Here is a 16,555-nt window from a genome sequence, read left to right on the forward strand (position 1 = left end):
CACTCATTTTCTCCACCGGATCTGTGACTTCCACATACGCAACGCCTGAACTGCTAGAAGCCAAGTATCCCCATGCATTACTTGAGCAGTTGAATGTAATAGTCATAAAAATATATTCCCTCACATGAAGTGTTAGGATGCCCTTGGAATTGCATTACAGAACACTTTGCCTAGTTTTAAGTACCAGTTTTCCTTCTAAGAGTTTACTTACAAATTCTCATATTGCCAAATTGTTATTTTGATTTAATAGAAACCTATAGGTAATGGTTTTTGTGTTCCTATCTGAATTCTTTAGTGTGCTTCTGTTTGCACTATTACAGAAAAGAAAAACCATTTCCTTGTGAAAAGCTAAGGAAACGGTAACAGTGACAGGGAACATAAAACAGACAGCTCCACTTGCCACTCAGAAGAGCGTGCGGTCAGATCTGACTCCGTGTGGGTTCCCTGCTGTCTCTGATCCGTTGAGTAGTCTGCTCATCTTTGGCGGGGCGACCATTCCTTCCACTGCACACTGTACATATTACACATTTAGAAGTGTTCATCAGTGAGAAAACCATTGGTGATGCTTGCTTTGATACTGCCATTGGATAGTGTAGGGTAATTATGTGAGGAATTATTTCTAAGTTTTCCTAGAGTAATCCAGCTTCCTGTGAACGTGAGTCAAGTGTGAGTGCCTTGCCAACCTTCCAGCCGTTCTGACAAATGAATTTAAATTTCAATCAGTTGAATTAAGTAAATGTAAATTTAACCGATCATGCTGTTTTCTTCTGAGCACCCTAGGTTTATTTTGCCATTTTTCCTCCCTTTCCAGTAATTTTAGTAATATTCCTGCTATCCCTAAATCCTTGAGGGTCCAATAACTGCGCACACAACCCCTTTAAAATGGAGAGTGCCAACGTTTTAATACACAGAGGGGAGTTGTGTCTCCAGTCTGTAAAATGCTGGCATCAGAATATATAAATCCTTGCAGTTTTTTTTATTTTCGTAGTCCTTCCAGCGTGTTGGAAGAGAAAATCAACTGTGGATGCCGTGGCTGGCATGTTTTCTCTAACGTGTAAGGCCTTTCAAAGTCATGACTGCTAGTTACACCACTAAATGAAATTGTCAGGGAAGAGTGAGACTGCTGGTGTCATCTTGTATTGAGTGCTGGATAGGTTGTCACTTTTTCCCTTCAGATGATAGCCCGCCTGGAAACAGCATACACGGCTCTGTGGATGCTAGTGTACAGGCGTGAGCAGCAACGGGTGAACCTCTACATTCCGGGCCCTTTGCTCCTCATCTGACCATGGAGAAGACGCTCGTGTGTATTTTAGATGACTCATTTCTTATCTAGCACACCATTGGCTTAAAGTCCTAGAAATGTGTTTAATTATGGTGATCATCCTGCATCTTCAAGCCCTAGAAGCTTTTATAGCTGTAGTATTTTATTATCACTGAAGTTAGGGGCTACTGAATAAATGGTGAGGTCTGTGGACACGGTCATGCTCATTTGGGAATGAGTTTGCTACTTAAGTGCATAGGAAAAGAAAGGAAACGTAAGTGGTGGGGGCATCAGAGAGTTTGCAGCCAGGCCTAGGCTAGTGTGGCCACACTGATGGGTTTGAAGTTTGCAAACACTCTTGTTCGCAGTCTTGTGTGCAGTCCTCATGTGACTGCGCATCCTGGGATCCTGTCATAGAAAATGAGGGTTTTCCTGGCTTGTGTCCTGTCTCAGTCCTCGAACCTTGCTTGGTAAGTGGTCCTCAGAGCTGTTCTTCTCCATCCGCGTGTGGGCCGTGTGAAGCACTGACATTTGAGTCTGATCTGATTTATTAATCGCTTTTGTTGTTTCTTGAGACAAGGCCTTGTTTCAAAGTCTGTGCTGGTCCAGAAGTTGCACCTGTCTCAGCCTCCCAAAGTGATGGGAGTATAGAATGCATCACAATACCTGGTGATTTGGAGTTCATTCTAATTTAAAGACTCATGTGTTTAGTGGTGGTTGTATGTTCCATAAAGCATCTCTAGTCCTTCATACCGTTATTAGTTTTAGTTTACACGCCTACTATATCTAAGTCAGATCAACTCCTCACAGCACTTTCCCAGGAGCTCCAGGCCTCAAGCACATGTGCTGAGGTGATGTAGCTTGGCTCTGAGGTAGGAGAGAGAACAGCACTTACCTACTTTAAAACAGCTATCCGTGTATAAGATCACGTCAGATACGCTGGCAGATTATGAAAGCATTTGAGGTGTGGCACGTCCATTAATGCTAAGAACTAAACATGCGGATCAGTGACAGACAAGGGACTATTGTCAGAACAAGTGTCTGGAGGGTCCTATTGATAGAGGAAGACCAGGTAGGACAGCTAAGGTATTTCAAAGAGAATGTGAACTCACGAGGTTAAGGGATTGCCAGGAGCCTCGGGTTCTTGTTAGAGCTGAAGAAGTCTGACGCCAATGTGGAGTTCCCTAGCGGTAGCCTGGCTGGTGCAGAGCCACCATGGGCATTCAGTGGAGACAGTGAGCAGGCTGCATTAGTGACTGAGCACAGGCACACTAGGGAAGGTGGAGGACCGCAGGCCGAGCATGCACTGGGTATGTGAGTCAGCACCGAGCACACTGCCCACTGGGTGTGTGTGTATTAGCCAGGCCTTCTGCTCTCTGACTTGGCCGTGTCATGCCTCAGCCCTTTTACCCTGTGACGGAGCACGTGTTTCCTGCTTCACTTTTGAGAAAACATAATTTTTGTGAATTTTATTTACATGTGAGAAATTTTATCCTAAAACTACGAGGAATTTATTGATAGAACAATCAGTAATTAAGGAAAAGTTTGATTTTATATATTACATTTTAAAATACTGAATTGTCTTTTTTCAAGGTTCTGGGGCTTAAAAATCACTGTGGCCAACTAAGAACCAGTTACATTATAAAATGGAAACTGCACCTCACATGAACAGAAGATAGATACAGTCATAGTGTAGAATTGCCACTATTGAGACCTTGCTGAAATCAATGACGTTGAAGGCAGATAATGACCATGCACTCCCCAGGCGCGAGCCTGCTGGGGTACAGTGGGAACACAGGAGTGCTCTAGTTTCAGGCAGGCGATCCTCTAGATGGCTGCGTGGACTCTTCTAGTGGTTGTATAAAGGATAACAGTATGTGGCAGTTAAGCGTTTCCAAGTTTCTTGTGGTTTTTGGTGTTGGAGTAGAGTTGAGTAAGCTTGGCAGAATTTGCTCTTCAAGCATAAGTTGGGACCCTAACTACTCACGTAGAAAGCCAGGTGTGTGGAGGACACGTGTACCTGCCATCCTTGGGGTGAGGAGACAGATGCCTGAGGTTCAGCTGCCAGTTTTCCTAACAAATCGGTAAGCTCCAAGTTCAGTGAGAATTGTCTCTAGGACAGCAGCAGCGTCAACCTCTGACCCCCATAGGCACGAGCACATGTACATACAAATGCATGTCTGCTAACACATACACATATTCCTGAACATACTTGTGTTCGTGCATACATAAACTCACACACACACACATGCATATATGTGTTTATACGTGCATAAAATGGGGTACGGGGTAGGGGTGGGGAATGAATATGAATATATGGATTCTGACTTGGCAGCCATGTCCCTGAGTCAACCAGAAGTGCTGTCTTGAGCAGCACATGCACTCCCCCAGTTTTCGCTGTTTTGAGTCAGGGTCTCGTGTAACCCAGGGCAGCACCAGGTACTCTGCTTCCCAAGTTGAGCTCCCCCTCCCCCATGCCCCTTCTCTTCAAGTTCACTGTTGATAAACTAAACAGGTTGATGTAAATATATTTATCATAGCTCACTGAAAGTGATTTAAAACTTCTTTACAGTTTAGCATTGGTAAACAAGAGAGAAGTAAGAAGTATTAAGTTTTATACAATAACTAATAAGAGAAATAAGACATATAAGTGCTCCACTTTCTAATTTCCTGCATCTATGGTATGCGTTATGGTTTGTTACTATCAAACATTTCTAAATATGGATTAAATTCCTATCACCTCAGCTCATTTATATGTCTGATGCTTATAATCATTCAGGAAATTCAGATTTAGGAAAACAAATTTATTAGCTGCCTAAAACAGCTTTTATAATAGAAGCTTGAAGATTTTATATGATTTTTTGAGAAATGGGTAGATTGGATTGGAAAGAAAAAAATCAATTTAAACTTTGAGTCATCTTGCAAAAGTATATCAGAGAAAAGGCGGCTTCAGAGGGGTTTTCAGAGTAAGAACACCTTTTATTGCGCCAAGGATGAGGCGAGGGAAGTAACATGTGTGTTGTGCAGTTACTCGGTGGGGATGTAAAGTTCATCGACAAAGAGGAAAGGAAGGCATTACTATTTCCAGGTATTCCACAGTGCAGAGGAGCATGGTTCCCAGGCATCAGACGTGGAGCCCAGCACAGATTGATGCTGTCCCTGTTAATCATCGTGATTGGTGCCTGCAAAGCGTTAACTTCTAAAGGCATGGAGCTGAAAGGTGTCTTCACTCCCCCTTAGCTCATATAACCATGTGATAATCTATTTTATGAAACCATGCAAGTGCAGACAAGATGAATCCCATGTCTCTTCCCATCATCCGAGTGTCTTAACCGTGTCTTTGAAGGTATGTGATAGTGGAGTGCGAAGATCAGGACACACAGCAGAGGGACCCAAAGACTCACGAGATGTACCTGAACGTCATGAGGCGCTTCAGCCAAGCCCTGCTCAAGGTACTCAGGTGCTGCAACTGGGTCGCTCAGGGCTGCTGGTTCTTCTTTCAGTAACCTATGAGCTGAGAAAAAGTGAGAGGGGGCTGCGAACATGGCTCAGTGGCTACGAGCCCTGGCTGCTCTTCTAGACGATGTGGGTTCAATTCCCACCATCCACACAGCAGATCCCAGCAGTCTATAGCTTCAGGTCGGGGGATCTGACACCCCACCCTCTTCTAGCCTGCGTGGGCACCAGGCGTGCCTGTGTGTGCAGAGTAAATGCAGGCAAAACACTCAGACAAAATAGAAATGAGTGAATCTGGGTTTTAAGAAAAAAAAGGAGATTGGTGTTTGTGATACTTGAAAATTATTTAAAATCCCAAGTTTAGCATTTATAAAAAAGTTATTGGAACATAGTTATTCATTTTCTAGTATGTATAGCCGCTTGGTTTGATACCCCTGGGGGAATCATTACAACAGATGTTTTTGCTCTTTATTAAATAGACTTTACATTAACCAAACAAAGAGTAAATCCTTGCTCCCTTAATTTTACTTTTCTGCGCTCCTCTTTCCTCTAGACTCGGTAGTAGTAGTTCTTTTGTTAGATATTTTACCTGACTTCAATAGCATCTTACAGGGCCATTTTCTGCTGACTTTGCTTCTCTAAAGCAGTGTCCATGTTTGGCCAGCAGAGGGCGAAAGAGCAAAGACAAACAGTTGACAGTGCTGCTGAAGTATTTCCTGGTATCTTTTTTTTTTTTTTTTTTTTTTCTTTTTTCTTTTTTTCCGGAGCTGGGGACCGAACCCAGGGCCTTGTGCTTGCTAGGCAAGCGCTCTACCACTGAGCTAAATCCCCAACCCCCCTGGTATCTTTTTACGGCATCTGCTGTTTCCCTTTTCAACTCCTTAGAAAGCTACACTACAGCTTGGCAAACACTTTTAGACAAAGCTTCTGTTCAGGTCCCAGAGCAGTGTCACGCTAACTAACAGATGAGCCCTGGAGCTTACCCCATTACAGCCTGCGCTCTCTCTGAGCTTAAGTGTTTTAAATGGGATGATAATATTTTCTCCACTGCACTTTCCAGGCAACTGTGAAGCACATTGTATCATATTTCACGAACTGGGAATTGCTGCACGGATGATTTCTGTTTACTAAAACATTTACTGGGCAAATGGTTGCTGCCTTTGCGAATCTCTTTTTCAAGGAGATTTCTACTTGAAGCTGCTTTAGAGTCAGGATCTCTACTAGCAAGTAGGAGCATTTCAGGGTGAATAGATCCCGTTCTGTCACATGGTCAGATACACTAATGACTGTTTAGGACCCAGGTCATTTTCTACCCTCATCTGTTGGTTGTGTTTACCTTAGCAGGTTTCATTACTTCTGAATCAAGATGCATAGTCCTTCTCAGTTTCACTTTGAAGTTTACCAGAGGAAGGGAAAGATGCCACTGTGAAAACTGATTGTCCTCACTCTGCTCCCTCAGGGTGACAAGTCCGTGCGGGTCATGCGCTCCCTGCTGGCGGCACAGCAGACCTTTGTAGATCGCCTGGTGCATCTGATGAAGGCAGTGCAGAGAGAAAGTGGGAACCGCAAGAAGAAGGTAGGCCATGGCTGCGAAAGCGACGTCCCGGCCTAGAGACAGCTTCTTACATGCTCTGTGGCCTTGAATTCACCCTCCTGCCTCCCTGCCTTGAGTGCTAGGATTAAAACCATGAGCCACTGAACTTCTTACAGGTCATCATAGTCCCAGGAGCGCAGAGCACTAATGACGTGGGTCCACGCTGTAAGTTAGCACATGTTCTGAGGCGGTGCTGACTGACAGGCAGGTTAGAGGATGGAGGGGTCAGTCGGTCCAGCGTTACACCAAGCATAGTTTCAGCTGCACCGCATTACTGTCTCCATCTTAGAATCTTAGCGTTTAGAGATGTAAGATCACTTACAGGAACATTTTGAGAAAACAATGGACCAGAGTACCTTGCAGAACCAATCTGCCTTTATGTATGCTCTGGCTACCAGCCATCTTTCTCTGTAAGTGGGAACTTCCACTTAAACAAAATAGCTAGGCGTCTCCTCTGCAAATGCTGTTTTTTCTGGGCCACAACTTTAATGCTGTGGAGGACTCACATGGTGTCTTCCCTCTCCTGATCCTGCGAGAGAGTCAGAGGCAGATGTTTCTTGGCGGCTTTTGTCAAAGGCTACAGTCGATCTGAGGAATATAGATATGAGAGAAAAGACAAGACAAGAGAAATTGAAGAATTGAGTTGAATCTTAAAAGGCAAGAAATAAACAAATTAAACAGAGAGATGATCAAGAAGGTTGTCATTTGATGAGAAAAGAAAATTGGCTGAGCAGAAATACATTTTATCAAGTTGGCGTTTGCTTTATTGTTCAGAAGAATCATAGGCCATGATCAAATAAATTCCTAGTGCTGTTTGCCGGTCGCCACAGACTCTATGCCTGTCCTCAGAACTCCCTGGAAGAGAAGCAGTCCCTAGTGGGTCCCTGGCAGTGGGAGGGTCTGCAGCTTAAGATCTTTGATCTTCTCAGCCATTCTCTGGGTAATCTGATGAGACTAGGGGTGAAACCTGAGGACGAAGTTAAGTAACCACAAAGCTTGGACTCCTAAGACACTGGTCCACACCAGCAGTCTGCCATCCGGCTTGTGAAGGAGGATTGGTCATACCCCTTTCCGAGATGTAGAAACAGATCTGTGCCCTCTAAGAACTGGTTTTAAACTCAGAGGCCTTGCAGTCTTACTGAAGGGAACTAATCTTGTGCTTGGCAGTCCTTGAACATTGACCATGGAGTTCGTAGTGATTCTAGAACTTCCTCCTCTGGTGCATGTATCACAATCGGAGAACTTTATCTCTCTGCATACAGAAGTCGGGTTTTCCTCCTTAAAGCATGGATGTGCCTGTCTGTTGAAAGAGTACAAGATTCTGCTGGCTTCAAAGAAAATGGATTATTTGATGCCAGAGATGACCTGGACTGCTCAGATTCTGAAATCTGTGCTCTATCCAGCATGTCTATGGGTTTATGGAAATGAGAATCAGAGGTGCTGGGTAGGTAGCGACTTCCTCCAAATTAATTGAGTTTTCCTCTTAAACAGTGAAGAGATGCCCTGGGGAGCAGGATGGAATACTTGGCTAATATCATGCAAAATTAAGTTTCAAATATAATTACCCTTCCCTGTGGCTTCCTAAATCCTTTGGACAAAGAAATTGAACCTTTAAGTTCCACTTGATTGTATATTCCTGACTCTTCCTCAGCTGCAGTAAGAAAATGCATTTTCTCTCACTCTTGAGGAAATCTAGCCTTCCAGAAGGAGGTGTCTCTTGAAGGCATGCTGCTGCCATGGCAGAGTGGTTTGTTTATTGCTTACGTATATACCCTGCTTCATGTTCAAGTGAAGTCCGTGTATACATATTCATATACTTCCTTTTATGTAAACATTTTAGTAGATAATTCTCTGGTGGTATAGATAGGGCTGACCACTGTGCATTGGACAAAACCAATAAAAGGGGGGCCTCATTCTTGAGAGACTAATTTTCCTTCTCCCAACAGTAGATAATTAATTGCCTATAGTTCTGTGTCTAGGCCTGGGACCCTTCCGTGTTAACATTTGTTGACATTGCTATTGTTTCGGTCTTATTTAAACAACCGTTTTACGGCAGACTCCCTGGTCACAGCTCTAGAGGCAGTGGGACCTGGGAGAATGGAACTGATTAAGAATACAAACTCAAGTCTCAGTCAATAACCAACTTCATTCAGAGCCTCAGACAACTTATAATCTGAGAGTTAAGGTCACATGAATGAAGTTCTCAGGAGTTCAAGCTGTGTACAGTCGCAGTGATGAGCAGCATGTGGGGGAACGTGTTTTTCCACAGAGGTTTAACTGACTAGCTACAGCGAACAATGGTGAATAAGGTGAAGTAAACTCACTCCTGTCTGCTAACCTGGAGGAACATAAAACACAAGAACAGTTCCTTGTTTTGAAGGAAGTGAGCTCACAGGTCTCTGGCCTTGTTTTCTTGGCATTTTCTCACAAGTACTCAGAATTCTCTTCACGTGAGTCCATTGCTGGACCGTCCAGCACCTGGTATTGGTCCTTACACTCCTTTTATCCGCTCTTGTGCGCTCTATGTTCACTGAGCCAAGATGCAGAAGCTCTGATCTACATGTGTCCAGTGGGGCTGGGCTCCCCCAGTCAGTTGACTTCTGCATTGTGCCCAGTTGTGATTTTCTGTGATGGCCTCCATTTTCTGGAAAGGGAAGCTTTGATAAAGGGTGGACTAATCTGTGGGTATAAGGAGAAAATTTGGAACATAGTAAGGAATTACGCTGGCCTAGCAAAGTGGAGGTCGTAGATCATTTGCTAAGGTCGATGACCTCACTATTCCCAGGAAGTTGGCTAGGTTTCTAGTCAGGCATGGTTTCTGTCCTTTGGCGTAGGCCTTAAGTCACATTGGATGACACTTGCTGCTGATGGGTGAATGCAGCTTCTTGGCCCTCTGTGCACTGGTAATTGTGGTAAATAAGTGCCACAGGTGGACAGGAACTGCTTAATTGCTTCCCTCGCTTGGCAGCTTGCATCGTATTTCCTGGAAGCACGAAAGCTAGACCTCAGGAAAGAGTCTCAAGGTGAGTCCTGTGTCCTAAGAGTGTAGTGTCTCAAGCAGTAGGGGCAGAGGACACCAAGGATGTCTGACAAAGCCTCAACCATATTCTTTGTTTTTTTTAACTTATTCACTCTACTCCTTGCTTTTACAACTCACTACCCCATCTCAGTCACCCTCACACAATCCTTTCCCCATCTCTACCTCCCCTTCTCTTTAGTGGGTGGGTTCCTCTGGGTATCCTCCCTCACCCTGCCACTCCAAGTCTCTTGTGAGGCTAGGCAATTCCTCCCCCAGTGAGGCCAGACAGTGGAACCTAGCTAGAAGAACATCTCCCATGTACAAGTTTTGGGATATCCTCTGTGCAGTTTTTCGAGACCCACATGAAGACCAAGCTGATCTTCACATCTACTACATATGAGCGGGGAGGCCTAGGCCCAGCCTGTGTATGTTCTTTGGTTAGTAGTTCAGACTAAGAGCTCCAAGGGTCCAGGTTAGTTGACTGTTGGTCTTAGAAACCATATTCTTTTATATTTAGCTCAAATTACACACAATATATAAATATATATATATGCACATTTATATAAATGTGTGTATATCTGTGTATATGTGTGTGTGTGTGTGTCTGTGTGTGTGTGTCTATGTCTGTCTGTCTTAAAGGATATTAAGCACCCTGGTCTGACTGCTCCCTACATGAACTTGTTCAGAATCAAGCATGAGAAACTACCCTGTGAAGGGTGAGGGTTGTCCTAGTGACTTCCTTGGTTGCCTCTTGTGTGGAGGGCGGGCCCTCGCTGCAGATTTCAGATACCTTTCTATGCTTTGCAAGTGATGTTAGTAGAATCCAGTTTGTGCCATTATTATATGCTTGGGAAGGATTCTTTCATTTTTATCTCATTACTCCTTTCTAATTTATTGTAGAATGAGAGACTTCAAGCCTTGCTTGGAGATAATGAAAAAATGAACTTATCAGATGTGGAGCTGATCCCATTGCCGTTAGAGCCACAGGTGAAAATACGGGGAATCATCCCGGAAACAGCCACACTGTTCAAGGTAAGTCTGATGGCTCTCCACCGTGTGTGATCGGAGCCCAGCATTTAGAATCAGAGCACAGCTACCTTATAAGAGTGTTATGCCTGCACGTATGTATGTGCACTGCCTGTGCACCTGGTGCCACCAGGTCAGAGGAAGGTGTTAGATTCTCTGGAACCCAAGGTGCAGATGGTTGTGAACCACCATGTAGGTGTTGGGAATGGAACCTGGGTCCTCTGTAAGAGCAACAAGTCTTCATAACTATGGAGATATCTTTCTGGCCTCTTATTATATTTTAAGATCTTTCATGTTACAATGACAGAGACATTTCTAGTGAAAATATGTCATATTTCTATGTCTGGAACTTTATTTTTAGTATTTATGTCTTATATTTTTGGTTGTGAATCTAGCCTTTAATGGGCAAGCCATCTCTCCAGCCCTAGTATTTACTTCTTTAAACAGTAGTTAGAGCCACAATTACTTTTACTCATATATGATATTTTTAAAGGTAAATTTCAAGACTTATATTATGTATTCAGTACATAAGTTCAAATGTCTAGATATGAGGCCCTTTTACTAGTTTTTAAAACGTAACCTGTATACTTTATTTTTGTTAGATTTTTAAGTAGCAGTTCTCTTTTACTTTTTATTGATTCTTTGTGAGTTTCACATCATGCACTGCTGTCCTCCTCATCTCCTCATTTCCCTATCCCTTCATATCTTCCTTTTGGCCCTTGTAGCCTCCCCACCACAAATAAAAATCAGTCAAACAAATAATACTAAAATCACAAAACAAAACAGAAAAAAAAAAAACTCATTGTGGAAGCTGTAGTGTGTCAGTGTGTCCCACAGTGTAGTCTTCTGTCCACGCGTCTGCAGATGCTCCTTGCACTGAGTCCCTGGTCTGCTTCCATAAGTCTGACTCCTCACCTGACCTCCTCCCAGTTATCCAGTTGTTGCCCTGAGTTGAGGAGGTCCTGCAGCTTTGGATCAGCTAGACTGGCTCCCGTTCCACTTGTAGATGATAAAAATTTTGGGGTAGGACAGCTCAGAGACCTGGGTCTGGGGCTGGATGGTAGCTGTGCCCGTCAGCCCACCAGCTCTCCCTTGTGCATACCACCAGGGAAGCTCTCCAGCCCTGCTCCTGCTGGACCCCAATGCTGCCACTGGTGGAGGATCCTGCACTCACGTCTTCAGGGACAGATCCCACTTGTCCAGTGCCAGCTCCATTATGCCTCCCTGTCAAGGTGCAGGGCCCACTCTTCCGTGTACTGCAGCTTAGCCTGTGAGGGGCCGGGCCAGCTCTCCATCTCACCACCTCAGGACTGGCTCACCCGTGCTTCACAGACAGGGCCAACTCCACTGTGTTGCCAAGTCGAGGTACAGGGCTTACTCTCCCAAGTGCTACAGCCAGTGAGGGAGCAAGGCTAGCTCTCAGAAGCTCATGCATTCATGGCCTGCTCTCTTCACTACCCCAGGTGACTAGGGGCCCGGGAGGGCATCATCCTGTTCACTCAGGTCATTTTACAGCAGGTGAGCCAGTGTGGGGCCAGCTCTCCCTCACTGTCCTCAGGGCTGGCTCACTTGCACCCTGACCACCAATGTCAGCTCTCCTGTGCTGCCTGGGCAAGTCGTATGTCCCACTCTCCTGAGTGCTGCCATCAGAAAAAGATGGGCTAGCTCTTCAGTGACGGGTATCAGTTCTGCACAGCCCCTAGACATACATCCACGTGGTCCCCAACAGTTTCCCTGACCAGGCACATCCCTGTGTTCTCTAGCATTGATATGAGCCACAGACATTTGATACCATCCCTGCCTGCTGCTGTGTAACCACAGACTCAGGTGCAGCCCTCAGTGGCAGCTTGGGCTTGGGTCTCACCATGGCCCCAGGTGACAGGGTAGCCACTCACACAGGCTACCCTATCGAGGATCTAGTTTGATCTCTCCATGATGCTCAAGATGCCCCACTTCTCTTCTCTCCCTTCAGAGCACCGCATACTCGCACATTGTGGTGGCTCCTATTTATTGCACACTGGCCGCAGTCTGGCAGTCCCCTGGGTGACGTCCTCCATCCACACTGCACAGCACGGCATGGTGGCAAGTGGGTGTCTTCAGCCTGCCTGTGCCGTGGGCCAGAGGGCAGGTCTGTGTGTGGCCTGGCACTCTATAGGTCTGTGTGTCTTCCCCCTCCTGTGCTGCACTGGTCTATGGCATTCCCAAGCCGTGGGGCAGAGGGCGGGTCTGTGGGCATCTTCCCTGCCCACATCATGATATGGGTGAGCTCAGGTCTCTGTCTCCCTCCTGCTTTGGGATGCCATGATTTGATGTGATTTTATTTGATTTTTGAGTGTCCTAAGTATAAAACAGCTTTGGCCACTAAGCCAGGAATCAATAGGATGAACGAAGGGCTGCCTTCTGCCCTGCCCCTGACTGATAGAAGAAGCAGATCTCCTTGTTCTTGAGCAGTGCCAAATGTTCTTTTCACTGCCTACTGCCTGTACAGTAGAAATTGAGTCAGACTAATCAGGCATCATGCAGGATGCTCGGGGAGAGACACCAGGAGCACACAGCGCAAACCTCCCTGACATCCGTGTTCATCAAGTCAGGAAGGACTTGGAGAACATGATAGAAGCGACCGTCCATGGCAGAACAGGAGCGTCCTGAGGTGTACAGAGAGCATCCTGTGCAGCTGAGCTCACACATGCACAAGAGCGTCAGCACACAATAGAACCACACTGGTAGCAGCTATTGTTTCAAAATGTATTTTAATTGTTTTAAGAATTTTTATTCTGTTTCTTTCCCCCCTTTTTGAAAAACTTAATTATAAGTGTATTACCTAGAAGTGGCCTTTAAGTCTCTACGTGTGCATTGGCCCACTGTGCCTTAAGCAACGTGGTGGGAGGCACGCCACCAGTGGGCAACTATAGGCTTTTGATTGCCTTACATTTTAAGTATTTCTTTCAACTCATTTCATTGGTTTCAAAATTCATTAATAACTTACGATCTTTAAATAATTTAAAATATTGGTTTTATAACCTATAATTGGGGAATACTGGTACAGTATTTATCCTTACATTCTGCTAGGGGGTTGAAATACAGACGTACAATACATGAACAGTCTATGTGTGCAAACTGCTTTCGTTTGGAATAAACCAAAACCCAATGTCCCTTTTTTCTAAAAACCGGTCAGGAGTAATGAGGTGGAAGCTCATTGGGATTTCTCTCAGTCAGGGCAGAGTAGTCCATCTAAGGCAGAGCAGAAGCTTCAAAATAGGAGCTGGTAGCATGTATTTGCCACAGCTTTTGGGTGGATTCCAGACCCATCCTCAGCTATAGAATGTTTTCCTACTGTCTTCTAGGCATTGAATCATGCCAATAGAATGTTACAGGAAATTTTCCTGATTAAAACATCTAGTCCTGTTAATTCCCTCTTCTGCTTTGTTCTTAGATCCCTAGGCTTTCTTGAAAATTGTGAGTTAGCTTAGGCATAGTGAAGCGAGGTGGTCACCATTCAGAGCTGGTGAATGGTGACTTACACAGCGCTAGAGTAACTCCCGGCTACTCCAGTTCATTCAGGCCATCGCTGCCACAGATCTAGATGGTAATGACTCTTCCTTAGACTAGCCAGCCCTGTACTAAGCACATGTTGAAGTTGAGATTTTAATATCTATTTGCAGAGTGGTTAGGATTCCTATAATAGTTTTATAAACCTCTTTCTACTTGAAAGGGTAAGGAGTTCTTTCCCCCAGACCTCTGGAGTTTCTGTAGCCCTCGCCCTGGTAGGAAAAGCTGCATCTTGGCAGAGTGTAGCCTCCTCAGGCTCCGGGATGGGTGCCAGTGTGCAGTGTAAGTCCTTGCTTGCTGTAGATCTCATGTGCTCTTCCCGTTTTAGATTTGGTTTTACATCTTTTTACATCAGCAGATGAAGAGCACAACAGAGGTTCCCTGCCCCTAGTCGGCCCACTCCTGAGGAAGATGGCCCTGGGTCTTTCCTTGAACTGTTGTGAAGTCAGCTGGGACTAAGTTACAAAGACATTTCAGCAGGGCTGGTAACAGGATACCCTAAATAAAGAGGTTCGAGGTTCAGATTGTCAGTCCCCCAGTGTTTCTGGCTTCCACAGATTCTCAAAAGTGTTTTTTGTTCTTGTTTGGTTGGTTTTTGTTAGTCTGCTGACTTTCCTGCTCTTTTTTGTAGGTGTTTCTCAAGCATACACCACATCAGTTGGGTGTCTGTGAAGAGCTGTGTGCAGGCTTGTTCTGTCACTAGCGTTTTATTGTCTGCTTGTCCACTCGACTCTTCTTCCCTCTGCGAATCTTTTTAAATTGTTGTTTCTGTGTTTTCTCATGTTGTTGGATTGTATACTCATACATTATATCGGACACACTTATTTGTTGTGTTATAAATCTCTCCTTATTTTCATTTTGCATATTTTTCCTCTCAGAAATTAAAAAAAAAAAAAAAAAAAACAAGACATAGAATCTCTCTCAGAATGGTCTTCTGACCAATTTTCTCCTCTGTGGTGATCTTCAGATCCCTTGGATGTGTGGTGTTGCATGATTCTCCTCCCATTTAAGGTTTGATTCCTGGTGATTTAAGCGTATGGCTAACCTAATCTAGACATTTTACATAACCAGGAGAAAATTCTGGAGGAAGGTAAAATCACTATTTCTGAATAAGTTTCAAAGACATTTGCAGTCTCAACTTGAAATTATTTGAGTTTCAAAGATACAGACTTACTGGTACCTAATTGCCATTAAAGTCCAGAATTCTTGACTTCATCTGCCTGCTTTGGAATGGCGTTCTTTCACCTTCTCGTTTCAGTCAGTCACTGGCACCAAAACAATACAGTGAACATGTATGCAGAGTAGCTCTATGTCAGTCATTTCTATTGTCAGGCTTGGGCCTGGAGGTTTCCTATCTTAGTAGACGGGTAGCTTGGTTCACAGAGGAGGAAGCAGCCGGAAGATTCCCCACGGTCACTCTGCTGCTACATTCTCTGGCAGCGTTGCATTCCTGTGCGCCCTGGTCTGATTCCAAAGCGACTGTTGCCGCACTCATAGCTCCTTGCATGGCCCTGCTTTTCTTTCTGACAGCCAGTTCATTACTTAAGGTCCTGCGTAAATCTGTGGATACCTGAGAGGTGGCATTTCCTTCTGTGTGTGGTAGATCTCCATTCCTTAGCTCCCACCCGAGTTTCAGTCAGTGTCTGTCTTTTGCAGAGTGCTCTTATGCCTGCCCAGCTGTTCTTCAAGACAGAAGACGGTGGCAAATACCCTGTGATCTTCAAGCATGGGGACGACTTGCGTCAAGATCAGCTTATCCTTCAGATCATCTCCCTCATGGACAAGGTGAGCACAAGGCCACAGCCTCGCTTTAGAAACTAGTTTATCATGTCCATGTTCACAGACCCAGAAGCATTTGTGTCACTAACTTACAATGCCACAAAGCTCAGCGGTCTCCACTTGACCTTGACAAGCTTATTTTTTGTCACTGAAAAGTGGCTTTAATGGCAAATAGGATTGCACACGTCCATATGACATTTTTTCCTCAACGTTTCATGGTGTTGGATTTAGTAATGTACCAGTTAGATCTTTGCTAAATGCCGTCCAATCTCTGGCTTTGTAGTTCCTCTTTGTCTTTTTCCACCCTTCATGGCACTTCCTGTGGAGGGAGGTCAACGTGAAGCATTAGGAATATTAGTGATGTTTATTGACAGTATAACCTATTCGAAATAGATGAAAATGTGCCTTATCACCTAAACAAGTCAGCTCCCTCTAACACTGAGTTAGTGTTGCCCTGTGTCTTTATTGTATGACTGTGCAGAGGTATGTGTCACGAGCCTGCTTCCAGTGGTCATTGCATTCATTTTGTGTGTTTTATCTTTCCTTCCAAAGCTGTTGCGGAAAGAAAATCTGGATTTGAAATTGACCCCTTACAAGGTGTTAGCCACGAGTACAAAACATGGTGAGTTCCTTTCGAATCGTGATCGCCTTCTTCAGATCCGGTCAGTAACTTTGTCTTTTTAATTGAAAAATCATTAAGAAGTTAGAGCGTGAGTGAGCTCATTCAGAGAACTGAATACGTAGGGCTGTCCTTCCCATCTTCCTGACCCTCCAGCCCTCCTCCCCTGTCCTGTTGTGCCCCCCTTCTCTTTGCTTTCACATTTTCACTATTTCATTCATTTCCTCTGACTTCTTCCATTGCCCGTGTCTT

General features: G+C 44.6%; 1 protein-coding gene across 4 annotated transcripts in view; it reads left to right on the forward strand.

Annotated features, from left to right (window-relative positions):
* The window catches only part of Pik3c3 (phosphatidylinositol 3-kinase, catalytic subunit type 3), a 77,687-nt gene that overhangs the window by 32,741 nt on the left and 28,391 nt on the right, over window positions 1–16,555 (forward strand). For all 4 annotated transcript variants that reach the window (XM_087593456.1, XM_087593457.1, XM_087593458.1 and 1 more), the window contains 5 exon segments: window positions 4,608–4,713; window positions 6,177–6,293; window positions 10,231–10,362; window positions 15,562–15,690; window positions 16,237–16,306. In XM_087593456.1, coding sequence (XP_087449582.1) covers window positions 4,608–4,713; window positions 6,177–6,293; window positions 10,231–10,362; window positions 15,562–15,690; window positions 16,237–16,306 — 554 coding nt within the window.

The sequence above is a fragment of the Rattus norvegicus genome, chromosome 18 (assembly GCF_021556685.1).
Source record: "Rattus norvegicus strain SHRSP/BbbUtx chromosome 18, alternate assembly SHRSP_T2T, whole genome shotgun sequence".
Classification (NCBI taxonomy): domain Eukaryota; kingdom Metazoa; phylum Chordata; class Mammalia; order Rodentia; family Muridae; genus Rattus; species Rattus norvegicus.